This window comes from Cornus florida, unplaced genomic scaffold (genome assembly GCF_030987335.1).
Source record: "Cornus florida cultivar Cherokee Brave unplaced genomic scaffold, ASM3098733v1 CherokeeBrave_3.0.0_Hap2_Chr10, whole genome shotgun sequence".
Taxonomy (NCBI): domain Eukaryota; kingdom Viridiplantae; phylum Streptophyta; class Magnoliopsida; order Cornales; family Cornaceae; genus Cornus; species Cornus florida.
In genome coordinates this window covers 75582364-75599326 of record NW_026775580.1, presented here as the reverse complement: position 1 = coordinate 75599326, position 16963 = coordinate 75582364, and the positions used below count along the sequence as shown (strand labels likewise).

The window sequence follows — 16963 nt, the reverse complement described above, 5'->3', positions numbered from 1 at the left end:
TATTGATAAGAGTAAAATTTTAAATATGTTCTTATTAAAAGATAAAATAATGTTTCGTAATTAGTGTACTTATTTAGTTAAAATGATAATTTGAAAATGTTATAAAAAATAGTACGTTCAATTTTGAAAATGAGACATGTTTTTTGGGGATATTTTGGGACGTTTACAAAATGAAATGTCATTCTTAGATTGAGAAAGTGCTTTGAGATTTGTAAAAATTCAAAAAAGTTTTTTAATAAATCTTTTAATTCATTGGTTAAATTTCCATTGAGAAAGTCTTGTGAAAAGTCAAAAAAGTTATTTAATAAAATTTTCGTTTAAACAAGAAAAACTCACTCATATTTGTAAAAAGTCAAAAGAGTCCAATAAATCTTTCATTCAAACAAGAATAGCTGTGAAAAGGTTATTATGATAACATTACTCTTTTATAATATTTTGCACTTTATTTATTATGATGGAACATGTTGCTAGTGATCATATTTTCTGGTTTGATTATCTACTAATTATTTGTTATTGAATCCGTATCTAATTTTGTTATTTATTAGAGTTTTAATATAATATACCCAATTTGTTAAGAGGTTTATTTTTTTCTAAAAAAATTAATATATATTTTTTAAAAAATTTTTGAGAGAAGGAAAAAAATATATATATATATACAAACAAACAAACTAGATTCATGAAATTGATACTGTTTATGGAATGAGGTCTAGTTGTTACACCCTCCATTTATCTTTCAAACTTAATCGAGCACTTTTAGCGATGAATCGATCGAAACATTTGGTAAGAATAAACATTATTTGGGATCAGCTTTAAAATTTGAAGATGAATTCATTCTGAGACGTACCACATCAACAAATAGATGTGTCCCGCCCAGTCCAATAAACTATTCTTATTATGTCAGGTACCGTTCGTTTTTATAAATTTTACTAATTTTTTGGCGTGATTGAAAACAATACAATGAGCTTTATTACACAGAATTTATACACCGTCGCTGATATCGTTGAACTCGCAACCCATCTTGCGTTTGATATCCCCACAACTTCACCATCTACTCTGACCCAATCTTCTACAGGTGAAATCAATCTTTGTTTTATCCTCCATTTTCAAAATCTATTACAGCATTATTTTGTCCTCCGTTCTCAGATTTCATCACAAAAATGCATCTATTTTAAAATTTAGTTGTCAAATTACAAATGAGACCACTCTTCTATTTTTAGGCATCCTCCTCCTTAATGAAATCTCCTTCCCCCTCCCTACTGGAGGGTTAGGATGCATTCTAATGAATCGTTAAAGATTAAATTCTTTTCTAAAATCTACTATAACAATTTAGAATTATTCATGCAACTACACAATTTTAAAAGACTCTAAACGAAAATCTCTGTACCTCCCGTATAAAGTCATGTTCATGTGCCTGCGTGGTGCAACTTCCTTTAGAGAGGTGACAAGAGGCCTCACCACACAATTCATTTGCTTTCAATAACATTATGTTCTGGCCATTTGCCCTCATGGTATGAATGATATGATATTATCTCCTCTTTTTTTTTTAAAAAAGGTTGAGAATTCAGAGTCAGGAGAGGCAAGGTGAGCCTCTGAATTTGTTTGAACTTCTCAAAAATAAAAATAATAATAACATTAACTAGTACGAAGGGTTAATAGGATAACCAAATAAAATTTCACTATTATTACTTTGATAAAAGGCCTAAAGTATTCATATTATTATAACCACAGAAAATTTAAACCCCTATTAATATGATAAAAAGAGACTAGAGTATTCATATATTATCGTTTGAACGTTTTACAATAAATTTTCATCAAAGTGAGCAAGTAAAGCATAAACTTGAACTTTAGCTTACTATCAAGAATATGTGCATCAAGCCTTAATAAGCAAAATTGGGTCTTACTTACCTTCACATATTTCCATAGGTTGGATGTGGCTCTTTAAAGCATTTGAATGTGGACTAATTTCACCACCAATTTAGCCACCTTTAAGGCCTATGACAGTGTTGTTTGTAAGGAATTAACTTGTAGAACAAAGTATAGCAACTCAACCTGCATAAACCCTCAACAACTTCCCACTTTCAATCAATTTGTTATAATTGAATTTACAAAGATCATGTTTGTAGAAAGAAGATAAAATTGAGGAGAAAGAGAGTGCCGTAATTTAGTTAGATTTTCGTAAAAAATGGAGAAATGAGTTTGTTTCAGCTTGTACTTTCAACCTAAATTACACAATCTTCGTAATGGGTGTCGTTCTTACACTCCAAACATATTTTTGCTCAAATTCTCATTATTTGTAATTTAATTTTGTCGCTCTCGAATTCCCTCACAAATCACAATTGAAATCCCAACTCCAATAAACAAATATGTAAATAAACATATAGATAACAAATGAACAAATAAAATCCTTGTAAGTTGCGGCTACAAAATTATTATTATTATTATATATATTTTTTGGAAATTGAAATATTCAAATTTGGGAGCAACCATAAGTGAAAAAGTTTTTGATACCCAAATCCAAAATTGTTATAACGTCTATGTCATGATCATTATCAAACTTGAAGTCACATGAAGTGACAACGTGAGCAAGAACAATTTTGAGGGCGAGCCGCATAATTAAGTCATAATAATCAAAATTTGAGCCACGCAAAAAAATATGAGAATAAAAAATTATGTAACTTACGTCGCTGAAACACCCCAAATTTAAAAATAAAAATAAAAATTCAACAACAATCTCGTTGATCCAATCAATGCAACAATAAAATATTGAGGCCTCAAGGATGGTTGAAACGAAAAACAAAACCATATGTACAAAAAATAAAAACTAATAATAAAAATAAAAAACTAGCCATCATCGTTAAACCCTAGTTTTTTTCAACAGGGGTGTGAAACCAGTACAAGCATTGTTGGTATCCTTGCAAGAATCGAGAGCCGCCTCAGATACCACATTGAGGAAATCATCCAACCCTAACCTACCGAACCTGTGCTCGTCTCTCTCCAGAAGCTTCAACACTTCTCTGAAGAACCCAAAACAAACCCACCATCGCTCTGATACCCAAACTCTTCTTTGGCCTAGTCAAGCAGAGACACCAAGTTTTTTGAACGTCGCGTCCCGACTTCTGAAACTTACGTGACCCAATCTTCTCCAGGTGAATGTGTGGACTCTAGAATTCTGTGTTTATTTAGAAGAGGTGTTTGAAATCTTATTAATTTCTTAATTTATACTAAGTATTTGATGATTTGCGCTCTTAAGATTCTATAATCTTCGCCAGTTAGTTACTCTAAGTTTATGATCTCTCTTGTAATTTCTTTTTTGAATTGAATTGGTTGATGTTAGATATTAATTGGATTGCCGTCATAATTTGACGTCTTGTTAGGTTGTAAATCTCAATCCTGTTAATAGAAAAACTCTTTTTACCCTAAACTCAAGAGTAAAGAAAAGACCCAAACTCTCACAAGCTGCTAAAAACTCTCCCCTTTTTTTTTTCAATCTCAAATTTGAAGTTTTGGTAGCAGAAAAACAACACAGTCCTTTAGCTTCATTAGGGTTGCAGAGTTTCATCTTCTCTCCTACCTGCATTTCTATACCTTTTGTTATTCCTGCCCTCCAATCTTCTGGTAGATAAAGGTTTTTCCTTTTGTTTGTACTATATGGCCACACAAATATATATGTGTTTATAATTATATGTATATTGGATGAAACTTTTGCTACACTTTTCTGTAAAGGTTTTTATCTTAATATTGGGTTTCCAATGCTTGTTTGTTAGGTTCTGATGCGTGTTTTTTGCTAAGTGTCTCTTTTTAAGCTGTTTGCTTGCCAAGAAATTGTAGTGAGGAAACGTAAAAATATGAAATGTTATGTATTTCAATAATCAGCTGATTTTTCCTTCATTTTCTAGGAAGCTAATCAATTATTACATTTAATTTGAACCCTATAATTTTCTTTTCCTTAGTTTTTTCAACAATCAAATGAGTGGTCAGGTATTTAGCAGGAACATAAAGTGTTCAGCAGGCCGTCTCTTATTGGGTTCACAGATTCGTGTGTCTATGGAACATGACCTGTGTATTTAACAAGAACGTGTAATGTCACCCATTTCATAAACAGATTGAGTTAAGATTGAGTATATTGACACAATTAACAAATGGGCCATGTTTGGTTTGATCATTTGATAGAACATTCCCTACACTAATACGACACATCTCGATTTCTACATCTAGCAAATTTCATTTATGAGTTATTATTCGTGCATTCACAATTTTTCTTAGCCTATTTCAAACCTCTAGGGGCCTATTTGCCTGCCTAATTTTTACTCACAAACTAAAATTATTCTATCATGATTCACAAAATTCTAGTAATTAATTATGGAGAATGGTCTTTGTTACCGTGTATGTGAACTTTGGGTTTCTGTACGATTTTCATGTTATGTGTGATTGAACATGAAAATCCTTTAGAAATCCAAATTGAATTCAAGTTATATAAATTCAGTATGCCAAAATTTCATATTGACTTATGTTCTGACCGAATGGTGTGTTTCGATGGATGACTGACTTAAAGCATCAGTTGGTGCACTGAATATTTGGATTTTCATTTAGTTCAATTCAAGCATTTGATTGACATCTACAGTGGACAATAGAAGGCCCTAGCTTAACATGAAATCACATATGTTGATCATTAGAAGTTGCCAACAAATAGTTAAATAATTCTTCAAGGCGAGAGCTTTCTTAAACTATTGCAGTAGCTTCAATTTTTTTTCATTTATAAAATGAGTTGGTAATATAAACTTGCTTGAGTTATGATTGCTGGGATATGTTGCTAACGGCTTAGAGGTTGTTGTCATGGAGATGTGGTGGTATTGGAAAATTGTCATTTTGTTTTCTTTTTCATGGGTTTGTGTTCGTTCATGGTTTCCTAGTTGTATTATGTTGAAGGAAGATTATTATGAGCACGAAAATGTCTATTCATTGTTTCCTAATTGTATTATATTGAAGGAAGACTATTATCAGTGCAAAAAAAATGTCTTATCTTAGTTTCGACTGAGTACTAACAACGATATTTTATATTCCAACTATAATCAAATCAAAAGATTTTCATGTCAAGTAAAACTCAACTTCTCACTTTCTTTTCCTTTAAAAATGAGAAATGAATTACCTTATATTCTTTTTCGATATGTACCCTTTCTATCCGCCATACTAATTATGATTTTACACAAGTTTATTCAACTAGGAAAACCTTGTCGAACTATAGGTTCTCCCAAATGAAAAGCATTTTTAAAACTTTCGAAAGCAATATGCATTAACAGATTAAGAACTTTTTCTCTTTTTTAATTTTTTTAAAAATATTGGTTTGTTTGCAGATTATTTTAGCAGGTGGTAACTCATGGCATTTTGCCGTAAACGTGATTTCTTGTTCTGCGACTTGTGTGGAACAATGTTATCTTTCACCTCCATTAAGTATGCCGAATGTCCTTTGTGTAAATTCAGGCGAAGAGCCAAAGGTATTGTCATTTACATTTTAGTTCCTCTTAGTATTTTGTATGCTCAATTTGTTTGTATTATTGTCTCGTTACAAGAAATCTGCTACATGACTTGTAATGTGAACTGCTAGAAAGATTGGATTAGAGGGATTCTGCTATGTTATATTCACCTTGTGCATGCCTTATGGTTTTTATTTATATCTTTATAAAAGTTTAAAGGTATTCTTTCTGGGCTCACTTTTTTTAGGAGTATTTGGTTTTTTTTTACAATGACAACGAAATTTCCTGCTGTAATTATTTCTGAAGTTTTTCATTTATTCACTTAAAAAAAAAAAAAATAGTTGTTTGTTTGTAAATGGATTTTGATTGAAACTTTGATTGTTCAGATAGGCTAGTCAGCAGAGTAATTGAAAACTCACAATATTTTAACTTGATCAAGCTTGGTACTTTGATAAACTTTGTTCTCTGAAATAAAATAATAAATAAGTTGGAGCAGTAGTGAAGATTGCCTATAATTTAGGAAGAAAAAAAAAGATTGCCTATATCTGTTTATAGGGTACCCACTGTTTTTAGTAATTTCTATTCAGTAAAATGCAGACCATGTGTTTTCCTGTAAATTTTCACATCTTCTCGTTCATACTTTTCCCTAGTAGTCATCATTGAGGCTACTCATTATTTTTATTTTGGTAAGATAAGAAAATTAATTAGCATCGCTCCAAAAATTGAAGATATTATGTCTACTAATCTTTTGAATTTATACAGTGCCTTAATTAGGCAAACGTTGGGAAAGATATGTGGAATTTTCAACTTTCTCTAATACTATATTTTTCTTGGGAAGTGGGGCAGTTAATTCTCGTCATTATGGACTATTGAAAATGTTTAAAAGTTTACTGCATCGTTGATAAGTAAACTTAATGCATGTTTGGTTATTTATAATTGCCTAGATCAATTGAAAGGGCACAAAATGTTCTTAATCTATCCCTAAATGAGGGAATGTTGTCCCTGGATTTTTAGTTACCTGGACACCTAGCTTAGAGCTTTAGATAGTGCCTTTTTGGTAGCACTTTGAATGTAGTGAGGTGAATTAGTTTAAAATTTTGGACTTCATATTTGTTGTTGTTGTTTAAAAAGTCATTTACTGAGAAAGCTCAAATGTTTACTCAATTCAAGTACTGCTAACGTTGAATTGGGAAAAAGTTCATTATTAATAAGCCGTGGAATTTGGCATCTAAGCGAGCTTGAGGGCTAGTTGGGGGACATCATGGCAAGGGGAATATATTTGTCGAGTTGAAATGCTATAAGACTGTTTTACTACCTGCGCACATTATAATTTAAAACAAAAACAAGTGCTAAACAAGGTTTCAAACTTCGTGCTATTTTTTATTTTATTTTTTCAAGCTCCCATATGAGATAAAATTTATAATTAGTAAGCATTTATCGTATATATTACTGCATTCTTCTCTTGATGTATTTGCATGATTTTGACACTTCATACTAGAAAGTTTTTACTAGATTTTCTGGATCTTCCATTTATAATTATGCTTGAAATACAATGGCAGTTATATTGTATAACATGGGTTTGTACCTCTCTCTCTCTTTTCTTCAGAGTTTGCTGGAAGTGAGATAGTTTACACTGTATCTGCTGAGGTATGCCTTTGACTGCAACTTTAACAGGATTTTGAGCAAGTTACCATGCATTATATTTGTCTGTATCTAAAGCTAAGGTCCAAGTTGTAAACTTAAAAATATTTAACATAAGTAGCACTTTCATATACTTTTGTTTCATGGTATTTGAGTTCCATATATGTGCATCAATATATTTATACATTTCGTTAATGATTATTTGGTGCAATTAGATCATTAAAGTTACTTTACACAAATGTGAAAGCACAAATCATAGCTTAGTGGAGAGAGTGTTATTCTCAAAGTAGCAATTCTTAAACTGATGATTATTACACTAACATTCATTCTCTATTTTGTCAGTTGATATGCTTATGCTAATATAATGTACTATATTGTTGTTGTTTTGGGTTCAAGTGTAAGACCAACATTAGGTTTTGGCATTTTTCATATTGTTGTTGTTTTGGGTTCTTTTGTAAGAGTAAGACCAAGATTTGGTTTGGCATTTTCCATATTGTTGTTTTTGGTCGTTGCTTTGAATAGTGTAGTATGTTAAACAAAGGTGGGAAGATCTCATGTTTTAACAAAATAATGTACATTGCTCATGGTTAGTGGGTTAACAGGTTAAAGTCCCTAGTCAAAATGTCTATTCCATGGCCAAATTACTATGTGAATAATGGAGGTAAATGTTACTCTCAAATGAACCTTTCTTTACGGGGTGCATAAAAGGCTGTGGTCCAAGTTACTTATCAGACGAAAAAAAAAAAAAAGAAAAGAAAAGAAAAGGCTGTGGTCCAAGGCTTGCATTAAAATTCTAGATGCCTACTCAAAATGTCTGTTTCATGGCCAAATACTCAGTTGTGAATATTGGAGGTAAACGACTCTCTCAAATGAACCTTTCTTTAAGGGATGTATCATGTACAGAAGACTGGTCAGTCTTTGCATTAAAACCCTAGATATTTTATTTTGATTTTATTATTTTCCTTCTGCCTAGAATACTGTAGTATGTCAATTCAGGCAGTAAAGTAAATAATTTTAATAGATTAATGCACATTTGCTCGTGGTTAAATGGTTAATAATGTTGACACACCTACTTGAAATGTCCGGTTGATAGCCAAATTTACTAAAAGAATTCGAGCTTTTCTATTGTAGCTATAAATACTTTAACAAACATGGAAAGGCTGAGAATCATATTGGACTGCCACTTAATTAGGAAGGTGATATCCAATGAGATTACAGCCTGAGTAGCATCAGCTGTGGATGGCAAACTGTACTGTTTAAAGTAAATTTAAACGCCTTCTTTGTTGTCGTGTGAGATCATCTTGTTTACATGTCAGCTTACTTGAGGACCTTTTAACTGAATTTGCAGGATATTAGAAGGGAGCTGGGCATGCCTTCATTAAATGATAACGAGGAAGAAGATGAGGAGCCGGCCAAGCGAGAAATAGTAATTGCAATTTGTGATATTGAACTCGTCATTAACTACCAAAATTAAAAAAGAAACACTTTTCTGGGTACCTGATTTGATTGTTCTAATGTTTAATTTTTGGCAACAGGACAATAATGCAAAATGTAAGGAGTGCAATAAGTTGGGGCTCTATTATCACACGAAGCAGGTGATCGGCGGAGCACATATCCTTTTAAACTCATTCTTTGATAAGTAATTTTTTTTTTTTTTTCCAATCTATCGCTATTTTCTGTCTACAGATCCGATCTGCTGATGAAGGACAGACTATTTTCTATGAATGCAGCCATTGCGGACATAGGCGAACTGAGAATTCTTGAAACTTTCTTTCTATCTACATGTCTAAATTGGAATTGTATCACTAAACTACTTTGATTTTCAGCTTAATGAAAACTTTTTTTTTTTTTTTTTGTAATGCACTGCTCTTCAATGAATGAGTGCTACTTTTCCAAGTTAGTTTTGATGTTTAATAATGACATGGTTTTTTCGTTGAAGAAACCTCTTGTTCCTGGGAGCTTTCTTAAAATTCATTTTTCCGTGGTACTGCTCAATCATTCATCTCCAAACCAAGATCTTTGAGCAAGTGTCAAAAGCACTCCTACGAGTTGAACACTTGATATTTTGTCGACTCATATACCAAGTTGAATAAATATTAGGTGCATCGAGCCATAGTTACCGTGCGCACGTACGGGGCAGATGAGCCCCGCACGCGTAATACCTTCTCAAAAAACCGTCAAAAAGCAGAAGTTTCCAAGAGCCTACCCAAGATATTTTGTTGAACATTACTGATCACAAAAATGTACGTAATATTTTCCTTCTTGTTATTAGTATTTGTGTGTGTGACGAAGAGTTGACCGAAATGAACACTAAATACATTTTGAGAGATCTCCAAATTGCTGGTATGGTTATCAAAATCGTGAGTATTTGTGTGTGTGACGGAGAGTTGACCGAATTGGACGCTAAATACATTTTGAGAGATCTCTAAATTGTTGGTATGGCTATCCAAATGATAGTATCAGGACCTTTCGCTGATGTTCTTGGGAAATGACATGATCTGATCCATTTCTCGAAAGAAATTTTTATGTGATCCCTATTTATCAAAATATTTGGAGGAAAGGTTTTCCTTATTGTTATTAGTATTTGTGTGTGTCATATTGAAAGACATAAGAGACAAATAGTAGATCAGAAAATACAGTAATCGTTTACATTGTAGTAACGGAGAATAAAACGAAATACATGTAACACCTCAGGCAACAACTACCTTGCCTAAAGCCTGGTGTGTCTATATAAATTAATACTCCATATATATATATATATATTTGTGCACCCCATTCAAAAACATAGGCGGTGATCACAAAATTACACTTAAAACATATTTATCAGCATGTTGGAGTTCATGCTCTTATTTGCGTAACCATAATAACAGCCACACACCACATTGAAAGCGATATGATTCACTTCACGGGAGTCGTAGAATTCGCCTGAGCTTGTCCGTCGCTCCGGCATCGATCCCGCCGACCTCGGCCTTGCAGCTGAGCTTTGGCCTGAGAGAAAAAGTCGGCAAAGGCAAGCTGCTCGGCGGAGGAGACAGGATCGACGACATCGAACCTGAAAACTTCTCCAAGTCACCGTTATTTCCTGATGAAGAAACCCTAGAAACATCCTTCAGAAAATCTTTAGGTTCAGGTCCCAACCGATCAGTGGATGTGATGATCAAACACTCTGATGATGACGATGACATCGATTTCAAATCTCGATTTATGTCATCTCCTTTCTTCGGACTGACGATGGACGGCTTTGATTTCTTCGGGGTGAGAGATTGAGCTCTGGTTCGGTTGATTTTTCTGTTGATCGGAGGGCACGAGAGGCCTCTGTTTCGGGAATTGTTGTCAGATTTGGAGATCGGAAGAGGAAGGAGAGGTGGTTGTTTTTGTGGTTGATAATGATTGAGAATCGAAAGTGAAGGAGTGTACGTGGAGTAGGAGAGAGAAAATGGAGGCGCGTGAAAAATTCCCCCGCCAAAGTTAGACGATAAGGTTGAAGGAAGCGGTGCTGAATTTTTAGAAGACCGTGAAATCATAGGTCGAGTGCTGTTTCTCTTAGGGTTTCTCATGGATCTGTAAGGAGAGAGTGATTGATCTGTAGATGAATGTAACATGACTGTCTCCATACTCAGAAAGTGAAGGAAAGTGTGAGAAAATCAAACCAAACAAGAAAAATAAAGGAAAAATCGGCGATGATCTCAAATAAACACGGATCAACAGCCTAAATTTACCAGAAAGTTAAATCCTTTTGTACATACATACACGCACACACTACAAATATCAAAGATCAGATTTTTTGCATGAAAAGAGAACTAAATTTACAAACAAAAAACCAATATTTTCACTAATCTAAAGAGAGATCTATATATATATATGTGTATGTATATAATAAATATACAATTAAGAACCCTGTATTTTCAGAGGGTTTTGTTGAACTCAAGCCTTAATTTAGAACGCGGAACTTTCATGAAGGTGTGTGTGGGCTTTAAATAGATGATGAAGACTCCAACGGCTACTTTATTTTATTTATTTTTTTATTAATATATAATTTATGTCGACGTAATATATATGTATATATAATTATATATATTACTATTTTCTTCCTGATTCGTCGACAACACTGTGTAGTCAGCTACGGGTTGTACACGATTGGCTGAAAAAACAAAGACCGGCATATACAGTAGGGGCGGCGACCGCCGATGAGATATGGAGCGTTGGATGAGATAATTAGGAATTAGCCGTTAGGGCGATTGTGACCGTTGATCTCGACCTCGGGTTCCTCGAAGCTGGTGTGGACCGAAAGTGATTTTGGAGAAATCCTGGCCATACACGTGTTGGGGATTAGTTGGCCTGGACCATTTTTTGGAGTATGGGGCTGGAAGTCCCTGTAACCCTCACGTGGAGGGTATTGGGTTAGGCAACATAATTTAAAAAAGAAAATTTATATTGGGTAGATCTTTTCTTGGCCCAAAAAGCATAATTGGCCCTCTTGGGATAGGCTGTCAAGAAGGAAACTTCACTGCATTGATTTTGCAAATATCTTTTTTTTTTTTCGGAAGATAAGGTGTAATATGCAAATATCATTGTTTGGCATGGAAAGGTAGGTAGGAAGAATTGGTGAGACATTTTTGTAAATGGTGAGCATGATTTATGGACACGGTATAATGAATTTAGATAAATATTAGTGTAAATAGTTGAATCAACGAATTCATAGAGGTGTGTAATAATATCGAACTATTAAAAAATGGTACAAACCAATTATAGACAAATACGTTGAATCATGACGGTGAGTTAAGAAAATGTCTCAGTCATTCGTTAAATTTTTTATGGTCTTGGTTAATCATAACTCGTGACGCAAGTAAATGTGTCAGTTTTATTCAATTTTTTACTTATATAAATATTTCTAGTCCGAGTCTATATGGTTCGTACTCTATTCAAATTTTTGTTTGGATGTCATGTGAACGGTCTAAACCATGTAATTCCATAACATATAATAATTTCTCTATTTATTTATTTTTTAACTCTCCCTCGTTTCAAACGATGAGGAGTTGTTCCATCTTTTGTCTTTTTTCACCTGCTAAACACCGTGTCAGAATTATAATATATATATATATATATATATATATATATATATTCATCGGGGCCATGCAGAATGTGCACCCAATAATAATATATATATATATATTATTATTATTATTATTGGGTGCACATTCTGCATGGCCCCGATGAATATTTGGGTCCAATAACTAATTGTTTATTATATGTTATGATAAATAGGAGGACAAAGAATGGAGACGGTATATGTTAGTTCCAAGAAATAAAAAAAATATAATAATAAGAAAAAGAAAAAGAAATGATGGTAGTGAATTGATAAAGATAATGGAGAGAAAAAGAATGGTAAGTCTATCGTAAAGATAATTAATTGATTGATCTGGTGTTTAATGTTTTCAGCACGTGGTAAAACCTCTATTTTTATTTAATTGTTACTGGATAATCCTTACAATGTAATCAAGTTTGCATAAAGTCTTTAGACATGACCTACAAGTTTCGTGTTCAACTTCTGGAGAGGTTAAAAGTCTCGTCTACCAAATACCTTTTCGTTTTGAAATAATTGTGAATTAACTTCGAGAATTGACCTAGATAAAATTTGAGTTTGGTACTTCATAAAGTGGATTTAAAATTAATTTATTTTAATTTCAAACAACTTTTTAAGAATCACGTCTATGAACATAGTCTAAACTTTATCTAAACGGTGTCGACACGCATTGTATGAGTCCGTAAATTAGTTGGGACAAAGTCCAAACACCCTGATTATCAAAAGAAAAAAAAAAATTTAAAATTTTTAGAAGTTTAGACTTATTGAGAATGTAGACACTTTCTATTATATAATATGAAGTAATAATAATAACAATTAAAAATTAATAAAAGAAATAAAATCATTTTATCGTGTGGTGGTTAAAGACCAAAAGTATAAAAATAATAATAAATATTTATTATCCCCCCTTCCATAATTTGAACCCTCGACTTTCTGCTCTGAAATATTAAAAAGTGTTACTAAACTATATTGTTTTTTGTTTAAAAAGAAAAAAAAAATTTGAAGAAAACTTTTTATTTATTATAAAGAATTAAGATAAATAATTATTACAAACTTCCCTACTTTTTCTTTTCAAATCCTTCCAATTCGAAAAAGCTCTCACTCATTTCATTTCCCCCTTTTACTTTTGAACACTTTGAATTCAAGTAGGGCTAGTGTTTGTGATGAAAAGGAATGATAATAATTTAGCTTTTAATTGGGCTTCTTGACGAAGCTTAAAATATTGCTGGTCCCATTGAGTTGTATGTTAAATTATCGTAGTGTCCTTAGATACTATTTAAAAGACTGGTAAGCCCTCCTCGTATCACACGATGCCTTGATGCGCAGTGCAACGAGTACGACCCACTCTGGATGAAATTGACTTTTCGTGGTCTTGATATTGGAATTGACCCCTGTTGCGTTGTTCTTATCAAAAATTGGATATCAAACTGGTCCCACTTAATTGTCCATTCACAAAGGTTGTTTTCATTAGGGTAAATTATACATATCTTCTTATGTTTAGACTAACCCGTTCGTCTGTTTTTAAAAAACGACGGACAATTTATTATGTATCAAACCCTCGGTATTTCATTAGTTCATAAGAGTAAGCACAAAACTAATCAAATGTTTAGACTAATCTTACATAAGTTGGGCATTTAAAATTTATTACTTTGACTTCTTTTAAGATTATAAAAAATTAATTATATTTTTATCTGTAATATATATTTATAATACAAAATATAATATAAATTTTTTTATAAAAAATCAATTATTCTATCTCATTTCTTTTATTACTTTCTCTCTCCTTTCCGCCACCATTACGCTCTCTTAAAAAAAATCTCATAAAAAAAAAAAAATGAGTGTAAGGGCAACTTGGTCATTTTATAAATTTTTTTTTACAATTCTTAATGGAGAGGGGGTTGTTGATCTAGGTCAAAATAATAAATTTTTAAACGTTTCACTTGTGTAAGATTTGTCCAAACTTCAGGAGAGGTCATTATAATTTATTATTTTCATTTTCCCAGTCATTTTATTGCTGTAATTTGCAACTTAATCCCTCAAGTTTCTGGCTATCAACACATGCACCTCCTAAAATTTTTGGACTTCTATATATCTTTAATTTTTTAAAAAAAAAACTTACAAACAATCCTCTCAAAGTAATTTTGAATGGTTATTTAATCAAACTGTAATATCGTTATAATATTTGTTAAAATAATAAACTCTTATTCGATGTCTTTAAATTGAGAGACTCCTCTTCACAGTAATAGTGTGTGAAAGTGTGACATCTCACGTGGTCAATGGAAGGGTGAGAATTTGCTTAGGCTTAATTATGTGTATACACGTTTTGAAAAAAATTGTGAATATCTAAAGAAGAATGTGTAAAGCGGACAATATCTAAATAGTGTAAATAAATCATGACAGAAAGTGCTACATTGAATGAAGGATGAGATAAAACGTGAGAAAAGCAGTAGAAGAAGCCATTTGAGAAAGAAATGAAACAAAAAAAAAATGTTCAACATTATTTGAGCTCAATATTCATGACTAATTACAGGTTAAAAGCTAGGTTAGGCTAGATAGCCACCACCATCCTCTTAACGTACATGCATGTCAATCCAGCAATTTTCTTTTTCCAAATTTAGTGAAAAAAAGTTAAAATACAATATATAGCTTTTTATAATAATTAAAATGCTGGGAATTGCTCAAATATTGAAGATCACGATATAACCATTTACATTCAATTATGTCTGCGGTAACCATATTAATTATTTGGAGGTGATCTTGCACCCGGAATTATTAGCTTTCCTCATATTATATATATATATATATATATATATAGAGAGAGAGAGAGAGAGAGAGAGAGAGAGAGATATGTAGAGAGAGAGAGAGAGAGAGAGAGAGAGAGAGAGAGAGAGATAGAGAGAGAGAGAGAGAGGGGTTGATAATTTTGACACTCTTTGCAGTCGGTCGAATAGTAATTGCCACCTGCATTGGACACCGACCAGTTGATTAACTCGCGTGGTTATATACATATTTTGTATTTAAATACGTGTGTGTATGTAGTATATATATGACTTAGAGTAGTTGTTATAAACAACTTTCATTGGACACCGACCATTTGATTAAAGCCCCATGTTATATATTGTTATTATGATGCTTTATGATTAGAATAAAGATTCGATCATGCACATTTTTTGTTGTGATAAATGATAAAGTAATTAAAGAGAAAGATAAAGTTTTGAAATCAAAGTTTATCTTGTGACGCATGTTCAAATTTGAGTTTTGTTCAACTTTCCTAACTTTGCTTCTTATTGAAAAAAACACACACATACATACATGCACATATATATATATATATATATATATATATATATATATATATATTAATGATGACAAATAGCTTACACATTATTTTGCTCATAACCAAAGTTCATCTTGACGCATGTTCAAATTTGAGTTTTATTCAAAATTTGTAATTTTCATTAGTTGCTTATTATTTACACACATATATATTACACTATCTGTCTATATAATAAGTATTCACATTTTTATATTTAGTTACCTCAAATAAGTGTCTCAATTCAAAAGTAATATACTACCACATATATATATATATATATATTGTGCCCTGTAGTTACTACCTATGTCCGTGAAAACTTGATCTGCAAACACCGACCATGAGCCAAGGGAGGTGGAGCAGAAAGACGTTCAAGGGCGTCAGTTAGGAAATGAATCACAGGGTCTACCCTCGTTGGGTATTCCAAACCTTCTTTGTTTCAGTGTCTTTCTTATTTGCATAAAAATTGGTGGGTTTGTTCCTTGGTAGTATCTCACACCTTACCCTGGGGTTCCAAACCGCCCTTATCCTAAGCTGGTCAACATCCTTCCCTAGAATCTACATTTAGCTGAGCTAATTAGCTTTCTTCTGCCAAAGAATGATATATATATATATATATATATATATATATATATTACTACAAGATTTCTAATTTATTCTTCTTACATTGTACTTGTAAAAATAAAACATCATCACATTCGGAATAAATTTGATAATTCATTCACTGTTAATGCAATAAAAATATATATGCTGAAAGTCACGTCTTAAAAAGTTAAAAGTCTTGTGAACAATTTAATGTAATTTGGTCGGACGGACATCATATTGAAGATTTTATTGTTTAATTTAGTTATATTGTGCATTGTACTTGGGCTTGGGTTATGGGTCAGTGAATGTGGTCTTTGTTCGGTCCTTCGGAAACTTTGCACATTAATATATACTAGTATACTCTTATGTAATGTTTTTTTCCCATTAGTTTTGGATGAATTGATTAGGCATGAAGTTTTACTACTTTAATTGTCAATAAGGATAGCATAATAATTTAAACTAGAGGTTGGAGAAATAATTTGAATATATATTGTTGATGCGAAAATTCTCGCGACTCGAAATTACGGTGTTTACCTCTAAAATAATGGAATGTCACTTCGAATGGCACCGATGGAGTACTGGCCGAGGACCCTTCGACGATTAAGTTAATACTTAGAATCGTATCACAAAATAATCATGTATTCAATGTTTAGGAATTTTTTCTCATACTTTCTTTAATGGCTCGATATCTTATTTATGGTTGTCAATTGGAATCAAATTGGTTCCGTCAGTGTCGATGGTTGAGATCTCCCTTATCATCAATAATGGGATATGTTGAGTTGATGAAGGCGATATTGGGGTTTACCTTATCCCCTTAGTCAGTTGAATGACAATATCTCTAAATCCTTGAGTTGGAGAGCAATGGCGACG

General features: G+C 32.4%; 2 protein-coding genes across 2 annotated transcripts; one reads left to right on the top strand and one right to left on the bottom strand.

Moving 5' to 3' along the window:
- Positions 1–2766: 2766 nt before the first annotated feature.
- Positions 2767–9012, top strand: LOC132276659 (DNA-directed RNA polymerase I subunit RPA12). The gene is made up of 6 exons (XM_059778201.1): positions 2767–3146; positions 5352–5492; positions 7078–7118; positions 8461–8538; positions 8648–8707; positions 8799–9012. Exons 2-6 carry the CDS (start codon positions 5375–5377, stop codon positions 8874–8876), a joined length of 375 nt encoding a protein of 124 aa, XP_059634184.1. The 5' UTR covers positions 2767–3146; positions 5352–5374; the 3' UTR covers positions 8877–9012.
- A 722-nt stretch (positions 9013–9734) lies between these two features.
- Positions 9735–11077, bottom strand: LOC132276658 (uncharacterized). The gene has a single exon (XM_059778200.1). It carries the CDS (start codon positions 10724–10726, stop codon positions 10016–10018), a length of 711 nt encoding a protein of 236 aa, XP_059634183.1. The 5' UTR covers positions 10727–11077; the 3' UTR covers positions 9735–10015.
- Between the last annotated feature and the right edge of the window lie 5886 nt (positions 11078–16963).

Coding starts and splice junctions, on each gene's coding strand:
- LOC132276658 (XM_059778200.1), bottom strand. CDS start 10,726: ATGGAGACAGTCATGTTACATTCATCTACAGATCAATCACTCTCTCCT.
- LOC132276659 (XM_059778201.1), top strand. CDS start 5,375: ATGGCATTTTGCCGTAAACGTGATTTCTTGTTCTGCGACTTGTGTGGA. Junction 7,119..8,460: donor TTTACACTGTATCTGCTGAG/GTATGCCTTTGA, acceptor CTGAATTTGCAG/GATATTAGAAGGGAGCTGGG. Junction 8,539..8,647: donor AGCCGGCCAAGCGAGAAATA/GTAATTGCAATT, acceptor TTTTGGCAACAG/GACAATAATGCAAAATGTAA.